General features: G+C 41.1%; 1 protein-coding gene across 1 annotated transcript; it reads left to right on the top strand.

Annotated features, from left to right (window-relative positions):
- The first annotated feature begins 323 nt into the window (after window positions 1-323).
- C16H5orf47 (chromosome 16 C5orf47 homolog) lies at window positions 324-23,980 on the top strand. Its single transcript, XM_042234009.1, has 6 exons — window positions 324-711; window positions 829-936; window positions 13,188-13,276; window positions 18,170-18,269; window positions 20,206-20,241; window positions 23,848-23,980. Exons 1-5 carry the CDS (start codon window positions 324-326, stop codon window positions 20,223-20,225), a joined length of 705 nt encoding a protein of 234 aa, XP_042089943.1. The 3' UTR covers window positions 20,226-20,241; window positions 23,848-23,980.
- The last annotated feature ends 1,210 nt before the right edge of the window (window positions 23,981-25,190 follow it).

The following is a 25,190-nucleotide window of genomic DNA, read 5'->3' on the forward strand; positions in this document are numbered from 1 at the left end:
CATCCAGTGATGGGGCTGTCTGGTCTCTCTTCACTCCGTTCCTCTTCCTTGATCCCTCCCCAACCCACCTGCCCTCACTCAACAGGGTCCTGCTCCAAAGCTCACCTCTCCTCTCCTGTGCGGTGCACAGTGATCTAGCGCTTCACAGGCCCCGCCCCGCCCCGCCCCGCCCCAGCACAACTGCCAATCGAGTCCCTCGGCTCTGCCTCCCCACCCCCGCACACACAGTGGTCCGTTCCGACAGGTCCGCTCCCCCTCCTTCACACACCCAGTGGTCCGGCCCCTAGACTCGCTGAGGACCGTGAGGCGAGAGGAAGGCAGCGATGGCAGTGGCAGGCCGGGAGCTGGAGCGGGGCCGGGCGCGCTTCGTCTACGTGACCCGCTTCGGCTCGCACCAGTGTGGCGGCGTCCTTCCGCTGGGCGGCCGCAGGGCTCAGGGCTCGAGGAACGCCGGGCTCAAGGACGGCCACAGCCAGGAGAAGCCGCGGGCGGCAGCGCCGGGGAATCCAGGTGCTGGGGCGCTGCCCCTTGGCTTCCGGCCCGGGGCCCTCGCGGCCTCCTCCCCCGCGCCGGCGTCGAGGGAGCCCGAGCAGGCGCAGGCCAGCGGCGCGTGCCGGCGGCGCGGCTGGCGGGCGGGCGGGGCCTGCGGGTCAGCTGACCTCTCCATCCGTTTTAGCAGCCATTTTGCCAGGGGCTCGAGTTGTTTGAATGGTCGGCTTCTCAGTCTCTTCCCCGCCGCCACACCTCCACTGCCGCCGCCACACCCCCGCCGCCCCTCCGTGGGCGGCTCCGCGTTCGTCGCTTTGCTTAGCGGCCGTTAGGCCACAGGCAGTGGGCCACTCACCATGGACGGCCCTCCTGTCGGTCTGGGGATGGAGAGACGAGGCCGAACTGCGCTTCAGGGTTGCCCCGAGCAGCCGCAGAAGTGCAATGAAGGTCATTTGAGATAACCCTGAGATCCGAATCAGAGAGAGGAGGCTGTTGGAAGGAGCCTTTCAGGATGATGGGGACCTTGGCCTAAGTGTCCGTATTCCTTTTAGGACTCATTGAATTTAGGAGTTAGCCGAAGGAGAACCGACATCTTTAAAATGCTGTCTTTTCCTCCTTGAGAGCAGAGGAGAGGATGTTTTCATTCTACCTGACTTCCCTCATAGCTCAGTTGGTAAAGAATCCGCCTGCAAAGCAGGAGACCCGGGTTGGATTCCTGGTTCGGGGAGATCCCCCGGAGAAGAAAAAGGCTACCCACTCCAGGATTCTTGGGCTTCCCTTGTGGTTCAGCTGGTAAAGAATCCGCCTGCAATGCAGAAGACCTGGATTTGATCCCTGGGTTGGGAAGATCCCCTGGAGAAGGGAAAGGCTACCCTCTCCGGTATGCTGGCCTGGAGAATTCTATGGCCTATATAGTCCATGGGGTTACAAAGAATTAGACGTGATTGGGCAACTTACTCTTCACTTTGTGTCCTTCAGGAATGTTTTATATTCAAACGTTTTTTCTTTAGGTTTTTCATATATCTTGTTATATTTATTCCTAGGTGTTTGGCCTTATATTCGGTCGTGAATGCGATTTCCTCTTCCATAATGTCCTCTGAATGTTCATTATATGTGTATATAAGGCCTCTTGATTAAAAAACTTTTGAGGAGAGTTGAGAGTATACCACCATAGTCAGAATCTAGAACATGCGCATCCCCTCAGAAAGTCCTGCCTCTCTTTTGAGAGCCCATCCCTCTACCTGTACTTAAAAAAATCAATAGTTTATTGAGATATAACTCAAAATCGACTGAGTTTGCTCAAAGTCTGTAATTCAATGAGTTTTAAATCACAGTCGACTGAGTTTGCTGAAAGTCTGTAATTCAATGATTTTTAAAAATGGTGTGCTACCATCATCACAGTCAATTTAGAACATTTTTATTACCTCCCCCCACACAAACCCTGTACCGTTTAGCAGTCACTCACCGTTTCCTCCCACTGCACCTAACCCCAGCCCCAAGCGAGCACTCAGCTATTTACTGCCTCCGCAGATTTACCCATTCCGGGCATTTTGAATATATGAAATCATGCAGTACGGGCACTTTTGTGATTTGCTTCTTTCAAGTAATCTATGGATTTTAATTGATTTTTAATTTTTTGGTTGGACCGTGTCTGTTGCTACACACAGGCTTTCACTGGTTGCAGAGAGTGGAGACCACTCTTCTTTGCAGTGTGCGGGCTTCTCATTGTGGTGCCTTCTCTTGAAAGCGCAGGCTCTAGGCACTCAGGCTTCAGGAGCTGTGGTGCAGGGGCTTAGTTGCTCCTTAGCATGTGGAACCTTCCCGGATCAGGGGTCAAATCCCTGCACTGGCAGGTGGATTCCTATCCACTGTAACACCAAGGAAGTCCCTAGCCTGTTGATTTTTGTATGTTAATTTTTGATCCAAGTACTTCACTTTTATTATCTGTATTAGTTTTGTCATTAATGCTCATGATTTTCTGGGTATGCTATTATATTATTTGTAAATAGATAGAACTTTATTTATTTTTAATCTATTTTTATACCTGCAGTTGATTATTATTGTTTAATTGCTCTGGCTGATACCATAAATAGAATGTTGAATAGTAGTAGGGATAGTGAGTATCCTTGTCTTGTTCCTGGTCTTAGGAGAAATGCTTCTAGTTTTTCCCCATTAAATGAAACATTGTCTTTAAGACTAAGACCTGTATGTTTAAAACATTAAAATGTATTCTTCAGTTTTTATTTTCTTTATTGTTTTTACCAGGAATGAATGTTGAATTTTGGAGAAGACTTTCTTAGATTTTTGGAGATAATATTTTTTCCTTCGACTTATTAATATGATATGTGATTTCCTAAGATTGAACCAACTTTGTCTTCCTGAAATAAATCCCACTTGGTTATAATGTATTTTTTTTCTTAATATGATGTTGGATTCTGTTTGCTAGTAATTTGTTTAGGATTTTTGGTTTGGAATTTGAGATAGTTTCTCGATTTCATTTGGTTTAGTTAGGTATCGTAGTTAAACTTAGTTCATAAAAGGAATTAGGAAGTTTCCCTTTCTTTCCAGTGCTCTGGAATAGTTTATAGAGCACTGAGATTATTTGGTATTTGAAGATTTGGTAGAATTGTTTTGTAAAAACATCTAGGTCTAGTTTTTATGGGATAATTCCTTAATAATTTTCTCTGTATCTTCTATGGAAATCGATCTCTTTACATTTTCTAATTGGATTTATTTAGATTTATATTTCTAATTGGCCATTTCTAATTGGCCAGTTTTGCTAATCTGTATTTTTCTAGGAAATTGTTGATTTCGTTGTTTAATTCTTTGCATAGAGGTCTGCTCAGTAGCGTCTTTTTGATTTTTAAAAATTCTTTGTGTTTCAGTGGTTAGTTCCCTCTTTTCATTTTTTGATGTATATGCTTTTTTTTCTTGATCAAGTTCACCAGTGTTTTGTTTATTTTGTTAATTTTTTAAAACAGAGAATTTTGATTTGTTAATTAGGTATTTTATTTTTCTAATTTCTTTCTCAATAATGAATAAAGATGAATAAAGATAAAACTTCATTATTTACTTATGTGTACTTTCTTTTGGTTTACTTTGTCCTTATGCTTTTGAGCAAAAAATTTAATTTTTCCTTCCTTTTTGTCAATAAAAGTATTTAGCACCTGAGTTTTCTTTCTAACTACTACTTTAAATCCCATAGATTCTAATAAATGGGCTTCCCTTGTAGTTCAGTTGATAAAGAATCTGTGTGCAATGCAGGAGACCCGGGTTCAATTCCTGGGTTGGGAAAATCCCTTGGAAAAGGAAGTGGCAACCCACTCCGGTATTCTTGCCTGGAGAATCCCATGGACAGAGGAGCCTGGCAGGCTACAGTCTATGGGGTTGCAAGAATTGGACATGACTTAGCCACAACCAGACTTCCTATTTGATAGGGATTAATTACTGCTTTAAATCCCATAGATTCTAATATATAATGTTTTTATTGTCACTTAAAAAAATTTTCATTTTTGTAATTTCAGTTTGTATTACCACTTTCACTCTAGAGTCGCTTAATAAATTTGATTTTTTAAAAGTTTCCAGGACTTACTCTTTTTTCTTTCTTTCTTTTCTCCTAGTAAGCTCTAGTCTTACTGCGTTGTGATCAGAATGTTGTTTGTGATGTCTCCACTTTATGAATGTCAGTGATGTTTATTTTGTGACCCAGTTCCTGAACTCTGCTTTTGGTTCTTTTTCTCCTTCAAAAACCAAGAGAGAGGACTGTCCTTTTAAATTGTGTTTATCCCTTTAAATTCATGCTTGCCTCTTTAACCAAATCAGTTCCATTAAATTGCAGGCTTTTGGTCCTTTATGCGGTGTCTGGCCTTTTAAATCACACACTGAAATTCTTTCCTGTAGTCTGTGCCATGATCTGCCTGGTTATCTTCTGTAATAGTATTTTGAGATTTAGGGTGGATTTCATCTTTCTGTTTGCTCCAGCTCTTCTGTGGGCACCTTTTCTAGTGTCCCTCCTTTCTCTTCACTGTTGGCCACAAAGCCTTGCTTAGGTGAGGTTTAAACAAATAGGATCATAGTGCTGTGATTTAATGCTTTTTCTCATTTTACTTATATTAATTTTGTATTTTCAGCATTCTCTCTCTTCAAGTAATGCTGGGGTATGGTTTCGTGAAGAGTTCTTGTCAAGTTTTTGGGGGAGAAATTTTGGCATGTTTATTATTACACCCTGTCTCTCTCTCCCCCCCCCCACCCTGCTGTTGACTGTAGCCACCCAGAAGTTCTACACTGAAAGGTTCTGAACAAGAGAAATAGTAGGAACAGGTTTACTTATTTCATGCTGTGTAGAGGAGAGTTGGAGGCAGGCAAGACTAAAGCCCAAGTTGAAAAATACATGAATATTTTGTTTGCTGTCCTTTTTTCAGGACTCATTTTACTTTGCTAATTTAATTTACCTAAATTAATTTAGATAATTTAGAAATATAAAACTGTACTGTATGGAACTTGATTGACTCCTGAGCATCAGCTGTGGTCAGAAACCTTCAGAGATTCTCCATCAGGGGCACTATTTTAGACTTTATATCCCTCCAAAGGTCCCATTGTTAAAAGGTGCTCAGGTTTTTTGTTTTGGAGTTTTATTTTTTGGCCCCTGAACTGGTGATCTAAAAAATTAGGAATAGTGTAAGACATTTTAGCATTAAGTTTCAAGTTCCTTTGACCAATAGAAACAGACAAAAGACTCATTCTAGGAATTAGGAGTATGGTGGTGGTGGTGAGCTCTTCAACTTTAAAAAGGAGAGAGCAGGAAGAGAGGAAAGAATGAAGTGGATCCAGGATTGCATTAGCACCAGCAGATCAGAGAGACAGACAGTCCAGCACTAAGACAACAGATGAGAAATGAAGAACATTGAAAAGCAGATGCAGAAGCTCATGGGAGAAGGGAAAGCACGCATGAATTGGTACTGGAGATCCCCACATAAGTTAGGGAGAAATGACAGGATGGCAAAGAGCTGAGAGTTTGAAACCAACTCTCTGCTCTTGTAACTGTTTTGTGCTGAGCTAGAATGGCTTTCCTCTAGTTGGCTGCCCTGCTAGGGTAGGAGATGACAGTGATTTGGTTTTGTTTTAACTTTGGTTCTGAAAATTTGAAATTGTTTGCCATTCCTTTGTGGCAGGAATGACATGATCAGAGCTGGGGGAAAGATAACTGGGAGTGAGTGAGAGAACTGGGAGAGATTGGAAGCCAGGGACCAGTTCTGAGGCAGTGAAAAAGTGGGAGTATAAAAGGCCTGAACTGAGACAGGAGCAGTGGAGGTGGAGTGAGCAGGACTGATGACTGAAAGGGAAAAGAGGGAAAAGAAGGAGGGAAAAGGCCAAGTCTGAAGTTGCCGTGCTGTGTAGCTGGGGGGATGATCAAGCCATTATCTTTGGTGACCACTCTGCTGTGCTTTTGAAACCAAGAATAGTGTCAAGGGAAGGAGGTAGACTCATATTTCAGTCAAGCCAGAGAGTGCTTAAGTGTTTAAGTCTTACTCATTCTTGGGTGTGTTTAACATTAACATTAAGTGGGCATTCATTGAATACTTACCGCCGGGCTGTCTGTAAGGAACAAAGGTAAATGATTACTCAGTAACATTTATTTACCATCTGCCATATTGTAGACACTAGGTCCGGTGCTAGTGACATGGATGGCTCAGGCAAATGTTTTCCTCTCGAGGGACTTTTACACGAATAATGGAAACACAAGCTAGCAGGCAGCAGTGCTGTGAGAGACATCTTGGAGAGTCTTTGACAGTTCAGGAAAATGGAGACATACAAACAAGAAATCAAGGTATATGAATGGAGAAGTTGTGAGTGGGTTGGTAGGTATCTTCCAGGGCATTGACTTTGAAGGCAGAAAGCCATAATCTTGGTTGTTTCAGTTATTAGCAGTGTGATATTGGCTAAGTTAGTTAACTGTTCTGATGTTCAGTTTCTTCTTCTATAAAATCAGGATAATAGTTCCTACCTCAGTGAGTCACTGTGAAGACTGAGTGCAGTAATGCATGCAAAATGCACACAGAGCAAAGGGTTTGGCATAGAGAGTAACACGCCAGCAATGTTGGCACACTCGGCAGAAGCGGCCTGAGGAAAGAGAGGGTGATTGTCCCAGGGTCTGGACACTAAATATTTATTGAATGAGTGAGAAATAAGTTTTGTGCCACGTTGTGGAATGCCTTGGAGACTCATTTTATGATTACTGCAGATTTTTGAAGGGTGGAGTCGAGTTTTCAGAAACACATAGGCTTCCCTGTGGCTCAGATGGTTAAGAATCTACATGCAGTGGGGGAGACCTGAGTTTGATCCCTGGGTCAGGAGGAGCCCCTAGAGATGGGAATGTCTACGCTCTCTGCTATTCTTGCCTGGAGAATTCCACAGTCAGAGGAGCCTGGTGGGATACAGTCCATGGGGTCTCAAAGAGTTGGACACGACTGGGGACACACACACACACACACACATATACTTCTGAAAGATAAGCTTATAAGCTGCTGCTGCTGCCAAGTCGCTTCATTCTTGTCCGACTCTGTGCAACCCCATAGACGGCAGCCCACCAGGCTCCTCTGTCCCTGGGATTCTCCAGGCAAGAATATTGGAGTGGGTTGCCATTTCCTTCTCCAGTGCATGCACGCATGCTAAGTTGCTTCAGCCGTGTCTGACTCTGTGCGACCCTATGAACAGCAGCTCACCAGGCTCCTCTGTCCATGGAATTTTCCAGGCAAGAGTACTGGAGTGGGGTGCCATTTCCTCCTCCAGGGGATCTTCCTGATGCAGGAATCAAACCTGTGTCTCCTCTGTCTCCTGCATTGGCAGGTGAATTTTTTTACCACTGTGCCACTTGGGAAACCCCTTAGAAATCCAGGGGCTGGCAAGTCAGTAACTCTTCTTCATGTTTCAGTCAAGACTCATAAGTCAAGCTGGTTCTATATTATCCAGAACTTGGGAGATACAACCATAATTTATATAGCAGAGCTTCCCTGGTAGCTCAACTGGTAAAGAATCTGCCTGCAATGTGGGAGACCTGGGTTCAATGCCTGGGTTGGGAAGATCCCCTAGAAAAGGGAAAGGCTACCCATTCCAGTATTCTGGCCTGGAGAATTCCATGGACCCTGTAGTCCATGGAGTCTCAAAGAGTCGGACCCAACTGACTTTCACTTATATATAGTAGAGGATGATGAATGCTGTTGTGGAGGTACAAATAAATGCTGTGGAGGTGGTGAATAATTGGGGGATGAAGGAATTAAGGAAAGCTTCTTGGTGGTGGATGTGGCGCCATGAGATTTAAGCATGTTCCTGAGATAGTAGGGGATTATAGGTGGGAAAAACATGTAACCAAAATACCATAAGGATCAGTGATGGATAATGATTAGGGAAGGAGGAAAATATATTTAGAGTGAATCAGAGTGTTTGCAAAGAGTAGAGACAGATTTGAAGCATAAGTTGGGATAAAATCTAGGTATACAGTGGAGCTATAGCCTCAGTAAAGTGCCCAAAATAAGTAGAAGAAATGATTTTGCCTTTTTTTCTTTTTCTCTTCTCTATGCTCCTTGACATATTTTATATTTCTAACTAATACAGATAGATATGAGGGTGCCTATCTTGACCTCAAGGAGTACATATATCTAGGTTAGGTAAGACTTACAAACAGAAAGTGTTTGGAAATGAGACGAGTACAGTATTCCAAAGGTTGTAGGTGCTTAGAAGGAAGGATACACCTGGGTATATGAAGAGCAGAGTTTCCAAACAAGTTATTTTCCTATGTTATATCTGTACTATCATTTACTTAATATATTTATTTAAATAGGTGTATTTTCCCCTCCCAACTGAATTTCTTTTTAGAACACTTTACATCATTACCTCAGTGGAAAGTATGTATCATTTTCCATAAATAGAAATTAACCAAAAACAATATAATAAAGGGAAAACAATATTATTAAATTCTAGCCAAATAGGTTGTCTTCTGAAAGTTGCTGCAGTCATAAAGAGAGATGAGCAAGTCTTAGAAAAGTTTAACTGACATACTAGTTCCAAACTCTGACCTTCTCCTTGGTATAATCAGAAGATTAGGAAAGAATTAAAAGAGAATGAGTTTCTCTTCATGTGAGGTCATGTTCATCAGTGCTGTATCTGTGCCCCGCTCAGGATCAGTGGTCTGTTCTTCACAAATGGGGCGTGCCAGTTTAGAACATACTCTGTTTCACTTAACAAATGGAATATTTCAGTTCAGTTCAGTCACTCAGTCGTGTCCGACTCTTTAAGACCCCATGAATTGCAGCACGCCAGGCCTCCCTGTCCATCACCAACTCCCAGAACTCACTCAGACTCACGTCCATTGAGTCAGTGGTGCCATCCAGCCATCTCATCCTCGGTCGTCCCCTTCTCCTCCTGCCCCCAATCCCTCCCAGCATCAGAGTCTTTTCCAATGAGTCAACTCTGCATGAGGTGGCCACAGTACTGGAGTTTCAGCTTTAGCATCATTCCTTCCAAAGAAATCCCAGGGCTGATCTTCAGAATGGACTGGTTGGATCTCCTTGCAGTCCAAGGGACTCTCAGGACTCTTCTCCAACACCACAGTTCAAAAGCATCAATTTTTCAGTGCCAGCTTTCTTGACAGCCCAAGTCTCACATCCATACATGACCTCAAGAAAAACCATAGCCTTGACTAGGCGGACCTTAGTCGGCAAAGTAATATCTCTGCTTTTGAATATAGTATCTAGGTTGGTCATAACTTTTCTTCCAAGGAGTAAGCGTCTTTTAATTTCATGGCTGCAGTCACCATCTGCAGTGATTTTGGAGCCCCCAAAAATAAAGTCTGACACTGTTTCCACTGTTTCCCCATCTATTTCCCATGAAGTGATGGGACTGGATGCCATGATCTTCGTTTTCTGAATGTTGAACTTGAAGCCAACTTTTTCACTCTCCTCTTTCACTTTCATCAAGAGGCTTTTTAGTTCCTCTTCACTTTCTGCCATAAGGGTGGTGTCATCTGCATATCTGAGGTTATTGATATTTCTCCCAGAAATCTTGATTCCAGCTTGTGTATCTTCCAGTCCAGCGTTTCTCATGATGTACTCTGCATGTAAGTTAAATAAAATAAGCAGGGTGACAATATACAGCCTTGACGGACTCCTTTTCCTATTTGGAACCAGTCTGTTGTTCCATGTCCACTTCTAACTGTTGCTTCCTGACCTGCATACAGATTTCTCAAGAGGCAGGTCAGGTGGTCTGGTATTCCCATCTCTGTCAGAATTTTCCACAGTTTACTGTGATCCACACAGTCAAAAGCTTTGGCATAGTCAATAAAGCAGAAATAGATGTTTTTCTGGAACTCTCTTGCTTTTCCATGATCCAGAGGATGTTGGCAATTTGATCTCTGGCTCCTCTGCCTTTTCTAAAACCAGCTTGAACATCAGGGAGTTCACAGTTCACGTATTGCTGAAGCCTGGCTTGGAGAATTTTGAGCATGACTTTACTAGCATGTGAGATGAGTGCAACTGTGTGGTACTTTTGAGCATTCTTTGGCATTGCCTTTCTTTGGAATTGGAATCAAAACTGACCTTTTCCAGTCCTGTGGCCACTGATGAGTTTTCCAAACTTGCTGGCATATTGAGTGCAGCACTTTCACAGCATCATCTTTCAGGATTTGAAATAGCTCCACTGGAATTCCATCACCTCCACTAGCTTTGTTCGTAGTGATGCTTCCTAAGGCCCACTTGACTTCACATTCCAGGATGTCTGGCTCTAGATTAGTGATCAGACCATCATGATTATCCGGGTCATGAAGATCTTTTTTGTACAGTTCTTCCGTGTATTCTTGCCACCTCTTCTTAATATCTTCTGCTTCTGTTAGGTCCAGACCATTTCTGTCCTTTATCGAGCCCATCTTTGCATGAAATGTTCCCTTGGTATCTCTAAATTTCTTGAAGAGATCTCTAGTCTTTCCCATTCTGTTGTTTTCCTCTATTTCTTTGCATTGATCGCTGAAGAAGGCTTTCTTATCTCTTCTTGCTATTCTTTGGAACTCTGCATTCAGATGCTTATATCTTTCCTTTTCTCCTTTGCTTTTCACCTCTCTTCTTTTCACAGCTATTTGTAAGGCCTCCCCAGACAGCCATTTTGCTTTTTTGCATTTCTTTTCCATGGGGATGGTCTTGATCCCTGTCTCCTATACAATGTCATGAACCTGATTCCATAGTTCATCAGGCACTCTATCTATCAGATCTAGGCCCTTAAATCTATTTCTCACTTCCAGTGTATAATCATAAGGGATTTGATTTAGGTCATACCTGAATGGTCTAGCAGTTTTCCCTACTTTCTTCAATTTGAGTCTGAATTTGGCAATAAGGAGTTCATGATCTGAGCCACAGTCAGCTCCTGGTCTTGTTTTTGTTGTCTGTATAGAGCTTCTCCATCTTTGGCTGCATAGAATATAATCAATCTGATTTCGGTGTTGACCATCTGGTGATGTCCATGTGTAGGGTCTTCTCTTGTGTTGTTGGAAGAGGGTGTTTGCTATGACCAGTGCATTTTCTTGGCAAAACTCTATTAGTCTTTGCCCTGCTTCATTCCACATTCCAAGGCCAAATTTGCCTGTTAGTCCAGGTGTTTCTTGACTTCCTACTTTTGCATTACAGTCCTCTGTAATGAAAAGGACATCTTTTTTTGGGTGTTAGTTCTAAAAGGTCTTGTAGGTCTTCATAAAACCGTTCAACTTCAACTTCTTCAGTGTTACTGGTTGGGGCATAGACTTGTATAACTGTGATATTGAATGGTTTGCCTTGGAAGCGAACAGAGATCATTCTGTCATTTTTGAGATTGCATCCAAGTACTGCATTTTGGACTGTTTTGTTGACTGTGATGGCTGCTCCATTTCTTCTGAGGGATTCCTGCCCGCAGTAGTAGATATAATGGTCATCTGAGTTAAATTCACCTATTCCAGTCCATCTTAGTTCTCTGATTCCTAGAATGTCGACGTTCACCCTTGCCATCTCTTTTTTGACCACTTCCAATTTGCCTTGATTCATGGACCTGACATTCCAGGTTCCTATGCAATATTGCTCTTTACAGCATCGGACCTTGCTTCTATCACCAGTCCCATCCACAACTGGGTATTGTTTTTGCTTTGGCTCCATCCCTTCGTTCTTTCTGGAGTTATTTCTCCACTGATCTCCAGTAGCATATTGGGCACCTACTGACCTGGGGAGTTCCTCTTTCAGTATCCTATCATTTTGCCTTTTCATACTGCTCATGGGGTTCTCAAGGCAAGAATACTGAAATGGTTTGCCATTCCCTTCTCCAGTGGACCACATTCTGTCAGACCTCTCCACCATGACCTGCCCATCTTGGGTTGCCCCGCGGGCATGGCTTAGTTTCATTGAGTTAGACAAGGCTGTGGTCCTAGTGTGATTATACTGACTAGTTTTCTGTGAGTATGGTTTCAGTGTGTCTGCCCTCTGATGCCCTCTTGCAACACCTACCATCTTACTTGGGTTTCTCTTACCTTGGGCATGGGGTATCTCTTCATGGCTGCTCCAGCAAAGCGCAGCCGCTGCCTCTTACCTTCGATGAGGGGTATCCTGTGTATCTAATTTCTATACTATTGGACTTCTAATGAATAGAACACATTTCTCAAGTAAACAGCATGATAAATCCTGTGGTGACTGAGCATAGGGTGCTTTGTGGAATCAGAGAAGGCCCTCTGCCCCTCGAATGAGCCGAAGAAGGCCAAATAGAGAGTGGTGGTATGGCAGGAATATGGCGGGGAAATGTTGGGGTACATGTAGGGTGTTGCCGCCAAAAGAACAAACATAAACACTTTCAGGGAACACATGCTCATTGTGCTATGGTTTTGTCTTTGGGTACACAAACCCTTAGGCTTTCTTCTCACAGTTAATGTTTGGGAAGGCAGTATGGCTTATTGAGTAGAGTCAGGAAGCTTATCACTCTGACAAACCTTCATTAGAATCTGCTGTGTGTCTGGTAGCATAGACAGATGAATGCTGCACACAGGGACTCTGCCCCACCAGAAGGTCATAGCGTGGTGAAGGAAAGAGTGTAAGTATATGCTGCTGTGCTGAATACCTTGAGCAGAATGTTTCTGGAAGCAAGGGCTGTGGGTGTTTGAGGAGAGAGGCTGTAGAAAGGTGGTGACGTATGAGCTGAGTTTTGAAAGCAGGTAGATATTTGCCTCACAGGTGTGTGTGTGAGAGAGAGAGTGCGTGAGCAAGCAAGAGAGCGCAAGCCTGGGGCATTTGCCTCACAGGTGTGTGTGTATGTGTGTGTGTGTGTGTGTGTGTGTGTGTGTGTGAGAGAGAGAGAGAGAGAGAGAGGGCATGCCTAGGGCAAGATGTGGTTTTCTGGTATTTGTTTGCCCTGTTGCTAACCTTTCTGGGGCTCACCTTTCAAATTGGAAAAGGAAGGAGATCTAGACACCATTAGATAGTTTACCCTTAGTTTTCTTGTTTTATTTTTTTCCAGTATAGTATTAGTTAATTGGCAAACTGCTATCATCTAGTCATCTGAAATATATCAACAAGTGTAAAAATCCCCAAAGAAAGCTTGAGACATTTATAGTGGTTAATTATCGGGATTATGAATTCTTTAAAGTGTGTGCTGACTTGATATTTTACCTTGTTTCTCTCTCTCTCTGTTTTTTTAAAAATTAGGTTTAACCCAGAAGAATTTAGCTAAAGAGTTTGACTTCCCCATACCTTTGAGTGAAACTTCCAAAATAATGAAGAAGAAGAACAAAAAGGTATATTTTTGCACAGGGGAATGAGTGATATTTTAAATTTTAGATTAACCTGTTTAAATACAAATGTGTGAAGAAACTCAAGACATTGAAAATAGTTCCATCTTTTGAAAAATTTAGTTTACTGAAATGAGAAAACTAGAATTAATGATCAGAAGTGAAACTGGGTTTGAAAATATTTATTAACCATGAAGAATATTCCTTCCTGTGTTTGAAGATATAAAATATATTTTAATCAAAGTATAACTGCGAGCTTTTTCAAAGCATGAAAATACATATTCTATAGAATATAACATGGATTTCACAGGAAAGTACAAGATATCTCTGTTGTTGTCCCAGTGCTCCTTTAAGAACAAGGGATATACACTGTTTCTAGCAGGAAATCTGACAAGCAAGGACTTTTATGCTGAACCCTTTTCTTGTCTAGTTGTCCACATGTCAGTGTTTTAAACATGTTCAAGATCAGTTATTCTACTAATCTTTGTTTACCACCATATATTTTACACTTCATTTTAAAGAAATCATTAGTTGATAATGACACATAAATTATATTATTTCTGAGTTTTAAGTTTGTTTGATTTCTAATCCACATATGGTATAGAATAGCATTCAGAGTGACTAACTCTTTCAGCAAGTGTATTTTGAGTGAGCATTTAATCTTTCCAGTATACTGAGAAGTTTTTCTTCCAAGAACTAATTCCTCTTGGACAGTAGCCAATGTTTACCTATAACTACTGTGGGCCAGACACTAGGTGTACATGCTTTATGTATATTTTTCATGATTTCTAATAATCCAGTGTATGAAGTTACTCCTAGATGAGATTAAAACACTTGCCTGATATTAAGCAACTGGTTAACTGGTTAAGCTAGAATTTGAGCCTGGATTTCTCTGTTTGCTTCTCTGGTCTCCATTCTTCCTATTCTAGTATATTCATGCTCTCTAGTAAGTTTGCTTTGGTATGTCCTAGGAGAAATGTTTAATATTAACTAGAATAAAGTACACTAAACAATCATATCATGGCCCAATGGTTTACACATAGGAATAGAAATTTATTATTTTTCAGTTCAGTTCAGTTCAGTTCAGTCGCTCAGTCGTGTCCGACTCTTTGAGATCCCATGAATCTCAGCACGCCAGGCCTCCCTGTCCATCACCATCTCCCGGAGTTCACTCAGACTCACATCCATCGAGTCCATGATGCCATCCAGCCATCTCATCCTGGGTCGTCCCCTTCTCCCCCTGCCCCCAATCCCCACCAGCATCAGAGTATTTTGCAATGAGTCAACTCTTCGCATGAGGTTTCCTAAGTACTAGAGTTTCAGCTTTAGCATCATTCCTTCCATCCCAGGGTTGATCTCCTTCAGAATGGACTGGTTGGATCTCCTTGCAGTCCAAGGGACCCTCAAGAGTCTTCTCCAACACCACAGTTCAAAAGCATCAATTCTTCGGCGCTCAGCCTTCTTCACAGTCCAACTCTCACATCCATACATGACCACAGGAAAAACCATAGCCTTGACTAGGTGGACCTTAGTCGGCAAAGTAATGTCTCTGCTTTTGAATGTACTATCTAGGTTGGTCATAATTTTTCTTCCAAGGAGTAAGTGTCTTTTAATTTCATGGCTGCAGTCACCATCTGCAGTGATTTTGGAGCACCCCAAAATAAAGTCTGACACTGTTGCTACTGTTTCTCCATCTATTTCCCATGAAGTGATGGGACCGGATGCCATGATCTTTCTTTTCTGAATGTTGAGCTTTAAGCCAACTTTTTCACTCTCCACTTTCACTTTCTGCCATAAGGATGGTGTCATCTGCATATCTGAGGTTATTGATATTTCTCCCAGCAATCTTGATTCCAGCTTGTGTTTCTTCCAGTCCAGCATTTCTCATGATGTACTCTGCATATAAGTTAAATAAGCAGGGTGACAATATACAGCCTTGACGGACTCCTTTTCCTATTTGGAACCAGTCTGTTGTTCCATGTCCACTTCTAACTGTTGCTTCCTGACCTGCATACAGATTTCTCAAGAGGCAGGTCAGGTGGTCTGTATTCCCATCTCTCTCAGAATTTTCCACAGTTTCTTGTGATCCACACAGTCAAAGGCTTTGGCATAGTCAATAAAGCAGAAATAGATGTTTTTCTGGAACTCTCTTGCTGTTTCCATGATCCAGCAGATGTTGGCAATTTGATCTCTGGTTCCTCTGCCTTTTCTAAAACCAGCTTGAACATCAGGAGGTTCACGGTTCATGTATTGCTGAAGCCTGGCTTGGGGAATTTTGAGCATGACTTTGCTAGCATGTGAGATGAGTGCAATTGTGTGGTAGTTTGAGCATTTTTTGGCATTGCCTTTCTTTGGAATTGGAATGAAAACTGACCTTTTCCAGTCCTGTGGCCACTGCTGAGTTTTCCAAACTTGCTGGCATATTGAGTGCAGCACTTTCACAGCATCATCTTTCAGGATTTGAAACAGCTCCACTGGAATTCCATCACCTCCACTAGCTTTGTTCGTAGTGATGCTTTTTAAGGCCCACTTGACTTCACATTCCAAGATGTCTGGTTCTAGATTAGTGATCACATCATCATGATTATCTGGGTTGTGAAGATCTTTTTTGTACAGTTCTTCCGTGTATTCTTGCCACCTCTTCTTAATATCTTCTGCTTCTGTTAGGTCCAGACCATTTCTGTCCTTTATCGAGCCCATCTTTGCATGAAATGTTCCCTTGGTATCTCTAAATTTCTTGAAGAGATCTCTAGTCTTTCCCATTCTATTGTTTTCGTCTATTTCTTTGCATTGATCGCTGAAGAAGGCTTTCTTATCTCTTCTTGCTATTCTTTGGAACTCTGCATTCAGATGCTTATATCTTTCCTTTTCTCCTTTGCTTTTCGCCTCTCTTCTTTTCACAGCTATTTGTAAGGCCTCCCCAGACAGCCATTTTGCTTTTTTGCATTTCTTTTCCATGGGGATGGTCTTGATCCCTGTCTCCTATGAACCTCATTCCATAGTTCATCAGGCACCCTATCTATCATATCTAGACCCTTAAATCTATTTCTCACTTCCAGTGTATAATCATAAGGGATTTGATTTAGGTCATACCTGAATGGTCTAGTGGTTTTCCCTACTTTCTTCAATTTGAGTCTGAATTTGGTAATAAGGAGTTCATGATCTGAGCCACAGTCAGCTCCCAGTCTTGTTTTTGTTGACTGTATAGAGCTTCTCCATCTTTGGCTGCAAAGAATATAATCAATCTGATTTCGGTGTTGACCATCTGGTGATGTCCATGTGTAGAGTCTTCTCTTGTATTGTTGGAAGAGGGTGTTTGCTATGACCAGTGCATTCTCTTGGCAAAACTCTTTTAGTCTTTGCCCTGCTTCATTGCACATTCCAAGGCCAAATTTACCTGTTACTCCAGGTATTTCTTGATTTCCTACTTTTGCATTCCAGTCCCCTATAATGAAAAGGACATCTTTTTTGGGTGTTAGTTCTAAAAGATCTTGTAGGTCTTCATAAAACCATTCAACTTCAGTTTCTTCAGCGTTACTGGTTGGGGCATAGATGTGGATAACTGTGATATTGGATGGTTTGCCTTGGAGATGAACAGAGATCATTCTGTTGTTTTTGCTATTGCCTCCAAATACTGCATTTCGGATTCTTGTTGACCATGATGGCTACTCCATTTCTTCTCAGGGATTCCTGCCCGCAGTAGTAGATATAATGGTCATCTGAGTTAAATTCACCCATTCCAGTCCATTTGAGTTCGCTGATTCCTAGAATGTCGATGTTCACCCTTGCCATCTCTTGTTTGACCACTTCCAATTTGCCTTGATTCATGGACCTGACATTCCAGGTTCCTATGCAATATTGCTCTTTACAGCATCAGACCTTGCTTCTATCACCAGTCCCATCCATAACTGGGTATTGTTTTTGCTTTGACTCCATCCCTTCATTCTTTCTGGAGTTATTTCTCCACTGATCTCCAGTAGCATATTGGGCACCTACTGACCTGGGGAGTTCCTCTTTTGGTATCCTATTATTTTGCCTTTTCCTACTGTTCATCGGGTTCTCAAGGCAAGAATACTGAAGTGGCTTGCCATTCCCTTCTCCAGTGGACCACATTCTGTCAGGCCTCTCCACCATGACCCGCCCGTCTTGGGTTGCCCCACAGGCATGGCTTGATTTCATTAAGTTAGACAAGGCTGTGGTCCTAGTGTGATTAGACTGACTAGTTTTCTGTGAGTATGGTTTCAAAATTGAGTATGTTGAAACCATAAGACTTACTAGACATTGCCTTTCAAAGACCTTGCCTTCATCCAGGAAAGTTTATTTATTTATTATAAATTTCCCTAATTATTTATTTTTAATTTTTTGGCTATGCCATACAGCATGTATGATCTTAGTTCCCCAACCAGGGAACAAACCGCCTCCTGTGGAGTCTTAACTAGTAGACCACCAGGGAAGTTCCCAGAACAGTTAGTTTAAATACTACAGAGAGGAAATACTAGGAAGTTAGAAAAAGATATCAGAAAATTCAGTGAATATGGGAAAGCAATTTTGTTTAATTTTTAGGTCTCTGAGTGCTTTGTAATGATAATATCAAATTGGCATGCACCACTGTTGACTTGGGGCTTCCCTTGTGGCTCAGCTGATAAAGAATCCACCTGCAATGCCAGAGACCTGGGTTTGATCCCTGGGTTGGGGAGATCCCCTGGAGAAGGGAAGGGCTACCCACTCCAGTATTGTGGCCTGGAGAATTCCATGGACTGTATAGTCCGTGGGGTTGCACAGAGTCGGACACGCCTGAGCGACTTTCAGTCGTCCCAGTCGACCCTCTCCTAGCTGTCTGCAGCACACTGCAGTCCACAGTCTCTGCTCAGTGCCCCTTAACTGTCCTGTCTTTTGAAGGTTTTAGTATGGAACGGAGTGTACAAAGTCATTTCAAAGATGCTTGAAGAGAATGAGAAATACAGACTTAGGCTGAAATGCCAACAGTTGTCTAGAGAAAGTAAGTAAACACAGTTTTTATTGTATTAAAGAGAGCTGGCTTCTCTAATGCCTTATTTCCCTTGGATCACATTAGACCAGTAGTTTTCCTCATTGTCACATTCAGTGTATAGCACTGTAGAATCGAGGCTACCATTGTATCACTGTTCATCATAATTAAAAGTACAGCGCATTGTAAAGCACTGAGTGTAGAGTAGCCCACAGGTGTAGGGATGTATGGAGGACTGCAGAAAGTGAATGTTGACTGAGCTTCCTGAGCCAAGGAAACATGCTTGTCTCTTAAGTCTGAAATATTTTTGTTAAATCTGAATTTGAATAAGTGAGTGAGTGAGTGAGTGAAAGTTGATCAGTCTTGTTTCTTTGATACTCCATGGATTGTAGCCTGCCAGGCTCCTCTGTCCATGGAATTCTCCAGGTCAGAATACTGGAGTGGGTATCCATTTCCTCCTCCAGGGGATCTTCCCTTCTCCAGGGGATCTTCCCTTCTCCAGGGGATCTTCCCTTTTCCAGGGGATCTTCCCAACCCAGAGATCAAACCCAGGTATCCTGCATTGCAGATGGATTCTTTACTGTCTGAACCTCCAGGAAAACCAGGTCACAAAACTCATCCATACAGATGAAGAAAAGCATTTTAACTGTATTATAGTGTACATTCTGTGTTACTTCATCCAGTCACTTCGTTTTCATGATGCTGCAGTCCAATTTAATGCATTTAGCAAAATCTTCCCTGGAGTTATAGCCTTGATGTCATTATTTCATTCCTGGAAAACAATTCATAAATTAAACCATGTTTAAAACTGCATCAGTTGATGTTGTGGTCAGAGCAAAATTAGATGTAATCTAGTATGTTTATTAAAGTAATTGGAAGTTCTGGATTCTCAAACAGTTAAGCTGAATTTATGTAACAAATAATGCCACACGAATTGCTTAATCATAAGTGATTTTCTTTCTTTCACATGCATGTCCTAATACATATATTACCATGCTAAATGTTTCTGTAGGTTTTTAGTATAGTTACTCAGTGACAACTTTTATTTTGACAGTCTATAAATCTGCAGAATTTGATTTTGTGAAAAGTATTTTCATAAGATAATTAAAACAGAATGTTGTTAGCAATATAACACTGGAGACTCATTACTGTTCTTGTAATATTGTATTCATAATAGCATAAATTGTTTGCAATAATGGTATTTATACTAATGTTCACATTACTGATACTCTGCTTTGCTTTTCTTTTCCAGTTAAGAAAGAGAATGAGGCAGGAGAGGGAATTAGGAGGAAAAAGCTGTCAGTGGCTTCTTAGGTGACAAGAATGCTTGTATAGGCAGAGAAACATGCAAAACATCGACATTGTTCTGTTAATCCAGATCCAGTTACTCTAATAAACACACTAGATTACATCTAATTTTGCTCTGGCCATTACCTTGAACTCATTAAATTCTTTTGTGCCTCAGCAGTAGGCCTTCTGAGCCCAGGTGGTTCAGTGGTAAAGAATCCACCTACCAAGCAGGAGATGTGGTTTGATCCCTAGGTTGGGAAGATCTCCTGAAGAAGGAAATGGCAACCCACTCCAGTATTTCTTGTTTGGATAATCCCATGATCAGTGGGCTATAGTCCATGGGGTCACAAAGGAGTCAGACATGACTGAGGGACTAAACAACAGCAGGCCCTCTACTAAACATCAGATGATCTAACGATCTTGTAAGGATTATTTAGCAACTTAAATTGATATGCTATGTTTTCCAGAAGCCGCATGTTATAAATGAAAAGTATCTTTGTAATTCATTATTTTATTTCAATTTTAAATAAGATTATAGAAGCTAAGAATTATATTTTTAAATGTATTATAATTCTTGTTCCTTAACATATGTTGATTAATGAAAAAACCAGTGCCAGAGACCAACTTGAATTTTCCTTATACTTTATCTTGTTCCTAGATTCAAAAGATAGAAAATGAATCTTCTTGTCATCTGGTAAGAATACACTTAGATAAAAATTAAAAGGTATAGACTTTTCCCTTCGCCTTTACATTCTACCATCTCCAACCTTTAGTGTATACCCATTGCCTAATTTCAGCCTGTTTCCTTTTTTAAACCCAGTGTTTGACCCCTAGAAGGCATTCATTAAATGTTGATTGACATTTAATAAGCTTTATTGAGGCCTCATATTCACAGTGCTGTTGAAACTGCTCTCACCATGGTCCAGCGTTTTTTGTTTTTTCATTTTTGTTCATGTATCTGCTTAGTTCTGTTTTCTTTTTGAACATGCTGTCATATTTAATATTATTTTACTACTATTCCTTCAAAATTTTTTTCTTACTTATAACATTAAAGACTGTGTCATGGTTCTCTTCCTACCTTTCTGACTGTATTTTCTGTGTATCTTTTACTTGTCCTTTCTGCTTCCATCTAATAACAAATGCTGCCCTTGGAGTAATTGTTGGTTCTATTCTCTCTTCATGGGCTTTCTCAGGTGTCACTAGGCAGCGGTAAAGAACCTGTCTGCCAGTGCAGGAGACGTAAGAGACGCAGGTTCAGTCCCTGGGTCAGGAAGATCTCCTGGAGAAGGGCATAGAAACCCACTCCAGCATTCTTGCCTGGAGAATCCCATGGGCAGAGGAGCCTGGAGGTCTACAGTCCCAGGAATGGAACCCAGGTCTCCCATACTGCAGGCACATTAGTATTCTTCAGTCTGTAGCAGCTCTTCAGTCTTTCTTTGTCTTTTATGATATTGACAATTTTGAAGAGTGCAGGCCAATTATTTTTCAGTCTATCCATCTGGGGTTGCACAGAGCTGAACATGACTAAAGCAACTAAGCACGCACATTCTCTGTTTACATACTTATTCTGAGATAATTCACCTGTTTTGTAGCTCAGTTACTCTTTCTGGGTGTGTGACCCTTAAATATCTATTTCACTTCTGACCGCTGGTCAAGTACCTCTGAATTTCTTTAGGTTGTTCTACGTTTACTTTTAAATGCCACATGGCTTAAACTGATCATGTCATCCCCTGTAGTTTTTTTTTTCTTCCAGTTGTGCCCTGGTTTACTTAATCATCTGGACTCTTTCAGTTCTTAGGGATAGGTTACACCCAGTTTGGTAGGGTTTGGAAAGTAGTAGAAAAGGTAAGTAAGATGGGCTTGGTGAAGAGAAATTAGACTTTTATAAGTGAGAATGTGGGGGAAGGGAGTATATGGACATCAGCAAATTCATGGAGTCCAAGAAAGTGTTTAGGAATGTACAGTTTTATTAAGCCTATTTAAAGTAGTCATAGTAAAGAAGGGTATACAGTATACTGAAACTTTGTTTCAAATGAGCTCACCTGGATACTTGGCCAAGAATTTGTACTTAATTCAGTAGGCAATGAAGAAACATGGAATGTTTTCTTAATGAATTCTAAGTGATTTCAAATGTATATACAAATTGCAAGAAGAATACAAAGCCCTTCACAGTACACTTTGCTGGGGTTCACCAATTTTTACATCTTGCCACATGTGCTTTGTCATTACCCTACTCCCCGTTCCTATTTCTCTGTGGATGTGTGTAGAGCCTTGCCCCTTAATACTTCAGTGTGTCTATCCTAAGAGCCAGGACGTCTTTATTTTTACACCCACACTATAATTATCAAATTCAGAACATTTAACCCTGATATAAAATTTTTATAAAATCTATAGTCTATATTCTAATTTTTTCTTGTGCCATTAATGTCCTTAATGGGATTTTTTCCTTATAGAAGATCTGATCAAGGGTCATGTATCATATTAATTGTAATGTCTCTTTAATGTAATGTATTAGTTGCTCAGTTGTGTCCAACTCTTTGCAACCCCGTGGACTATAGCCCACTAGACTCCTCTGTCCATAAGTTGCTTGGAGTGGGTAGCCATTCCCTTCTCCAGGGGATCTTCTCAACCCAGGAATCAAACCCAGGTCTCCTGTACTGCAGGCAGATTAGTATTCTTTAATCTGTAACAACTTTTCAGTCTTTCTTTGTCTTTTATGATATTGACACTTTTGAAGAGTGTAGGCCAATTATTTTTCAGTCTATCTGTCTGGACTTGCTGATACATTCTCCTGATTTGATTCATATTTTCATCTTTGGTTGGTACATTATATAAGTAATGTTACTTTCTTCTCAGAACTTCACATCAGGAATGATGTGGTCTTCATTTATCTCTTGTTGAGGATGTTAACTTTGATCTATTGGTTAAGATGTCCAGTTCTCTACTATACATAGTTACTGTTTTTCCTTTTATAATTAGTAAGTATTTTATGGAAAGATAATAAGAAATTATGAAAATATCTTGTACACTGTCAATATAGGACATTTCAAAGCAGTGGATTAATCAGGTGTGCATTTTAAAAAGAATCTGATGTCATTTTGTGAAAAAGTGGAATGGAGGCAAGACAGAAGGTGAAAAAGAAAATCTAGGGATTGTAATAGCAGTCCAAGGAAAAAGTAAAATGCACTTGAAAAGTGGAGAGGAGACAAATGACTAGATGTAGGGAACTATGCAGAAGATACTAAGGTTTGAGAATGAGTAGGTGAGAAATAAGGAAGTCGAAAGAGTTGGTTTGATGAACCTACTTAGTTTTATTTTGGCATGTAGGATTTCAAGCAGTAGGTACTCAGGTGAAAACTGTAAGCAGTTGTAAGTGTCGGAGCCTGTGTGATACCTATACTACAAAAAGAGTATGCAGTTCTAGCAGTAGGTGCAGATGAAACCTCAGTGTGGGGATGGAGGGAGAGGAGAGGACTGAGAACCCAATGTCGGGCAGAGCCTAGGATGAAGAGGAAGTCTCAGGCTCTCGAAGAGGGATCCTAGGGGCATAATTAGGAGTGATGAGAGAAATGATCGAGAGCGGGGGTGCAGATGAAGCTTGCAGGAGGTCAAGGGACTGATCTCAAAGGGGCTGAGTCCTGAGGAGGGCATTGACCTTGTTCAGTGACAGCATAGGAGGATGAAAAGCTGTGAGCATGTATTTCAGAGTTCCAACACTTAGAAGTAAAGCAAAAATTCCAAGTATTGACAGTGACTATCCTTGCAATGACTTTGCTTGTGAGTGACTGGAGTGGCCTGGTGATAAAGGCCTGTGGTATAGTGTTTTGTGGCACAGTTCTTGTAATTGGGACTGTGGAAGTCACCAAGGGTATTGACAGGAACTGGGGAGGAGAAGAAAATATATGAGTTACACATTGAGTCCATCAGAAGCTTTTTATGGTCAACTAGAAAAGGGGGCTTCCCTGGTGGCTCAGATGGTAAAGAATCTGCCTGCAATACAGGTGACCTGGGTTTGATCCCTGGGTCGGGCAAATCCCTTGGTGAGAATACCCACCTCAGTATGCCTGCTGGATTAGCCCCATGGACAGAAAGGAGCCTGGAAGACTACAATCCATGGGGTCGCAGAGAGTTGGAACTGAGCAAATGAGCCCACATAGAGAAAGAAAAAGCTATCAAAACAGTAAGTGCAGGGAGTGGCTAACTGTTGCTTTGCTGTATTAGAAATGTTACAGTTTTTCAGTAACTACTAATTATGACATTTTATATTAATAAGAATTCAATTTTGTCATCTTTTATTTAGGTTTAACCTATTTCTGGATCTGTTTACCAAAGAAGATTATGAAGAGTTTAAAGATGGAATTTTAACTTGTCATAATTATATGGTTTGTTAGAATTAGAACTTTAACAGTTGAGCAGAAGAAACTGTGCTTTTTATCAATTAGTGTTTCTTTGAAAATTAATAAAAATTTTAAATGTTGTTATATGCATACAGGTATTATTTTGAGAATTAATACTTATTCCATACTCATTAAAATTAATATTTTACATAAAATTTAAATTAGCAAATCAGTATAATTGCATGCATTTAAAATTGCCAACTTTTCCCTTTTAATAATGAATCTGCAGCCACTGTTTTATTTATCTCTTCATATCGATTTAATTAAGTTAAATTTGGATTCACTTAAATTATTTTTGGCTTCCTCACTTTTTCTAAATTTCTCAATTATGATAAAAATCTACCATTTACATAGAAATTGTTTGAGATGTTTAATAGTTATTTAAGCCATCTTTTAATCTGAGGGAAAATTAGTAAATTTATGCAAATTCTATATTATAATATGGAGTATTTTGGAGAAGTGTTGGATAGAGATCAAAGACATTCTTTTCCTTTCTAGGCTCTTAATTAGATACATTTTTAAGTGGATAAATGAGAGATTTAGAACTTTGAAAATAATTTAGAAGTGTTTTTCAGTGAAGTCCCTGTTTTTCTATTCAGTGTTAGTAGTAATCTTCTAGTGCCTACAGCAGTTCTGCTTTTTGCTGATGTAGTCTCTCTCCCTAAATTGTATCAAAGACTGGAGCTAAAAATGTCGGAGGGAGGAGACAAAAATATGTTTTCTCATCATCAAGGTCCATGTACAATCCTTGCTTCTTTCCCTGAGTAAATTCAGTTCAGTTCAGTCACTCAGTCGTGTCCAGCTCTTTGCTACCCCATGGACTGCAGCACACCACGATTCCCTGTCCATCACCAACTCCCGGAGCTTGCTCAATCTCACGTCCATCGAGTCGCTGATGCCATCCAACCATCTCATCCTCTGTCGTCACCTTCTCCTCCCGCCTTCTATCTTTCCCAGCATCAGGGTCTTTTCCAGTGAGTCAGTTCTTCAGGTGGCCAAAGTATTGGAGTTTCAGCTTCACCATCAGTCCTTCCAGTGACTATTCAGGACTGATTTCCTTTAGGATGGACTGGGTTGATCTCCTTGAAGTCCAGGAGACTCTCAAGAGTCTTCTCCAACACCACAGTTCAAAAGCATCAATTCTTCAGTGCTCATCTTTCAACCCTCACATCCATACGTGACTACCGGAAAAACCATAGCTTTGACTACGTGGACCTTTGTTGACAAAGTAATGGCTCTGCTTTTT

The sequence above is a fragment of the Ovis aries genome, chromosome 16, assembly GCF_016772045.2.
Source record: "Ovis aries strain OAR_USU_Benz2616 breed Rambouillet chromosome 16, ARS-UI_Ramb_v3.0, whole genome shotgun sequence".
In the NCBI taxonomy this organism is placed as follows: Eukaryota; Metazoa; Chordata; class Mammalia; order Artiodactyla; family Bovidae; genus Ovis; species Ovis aries.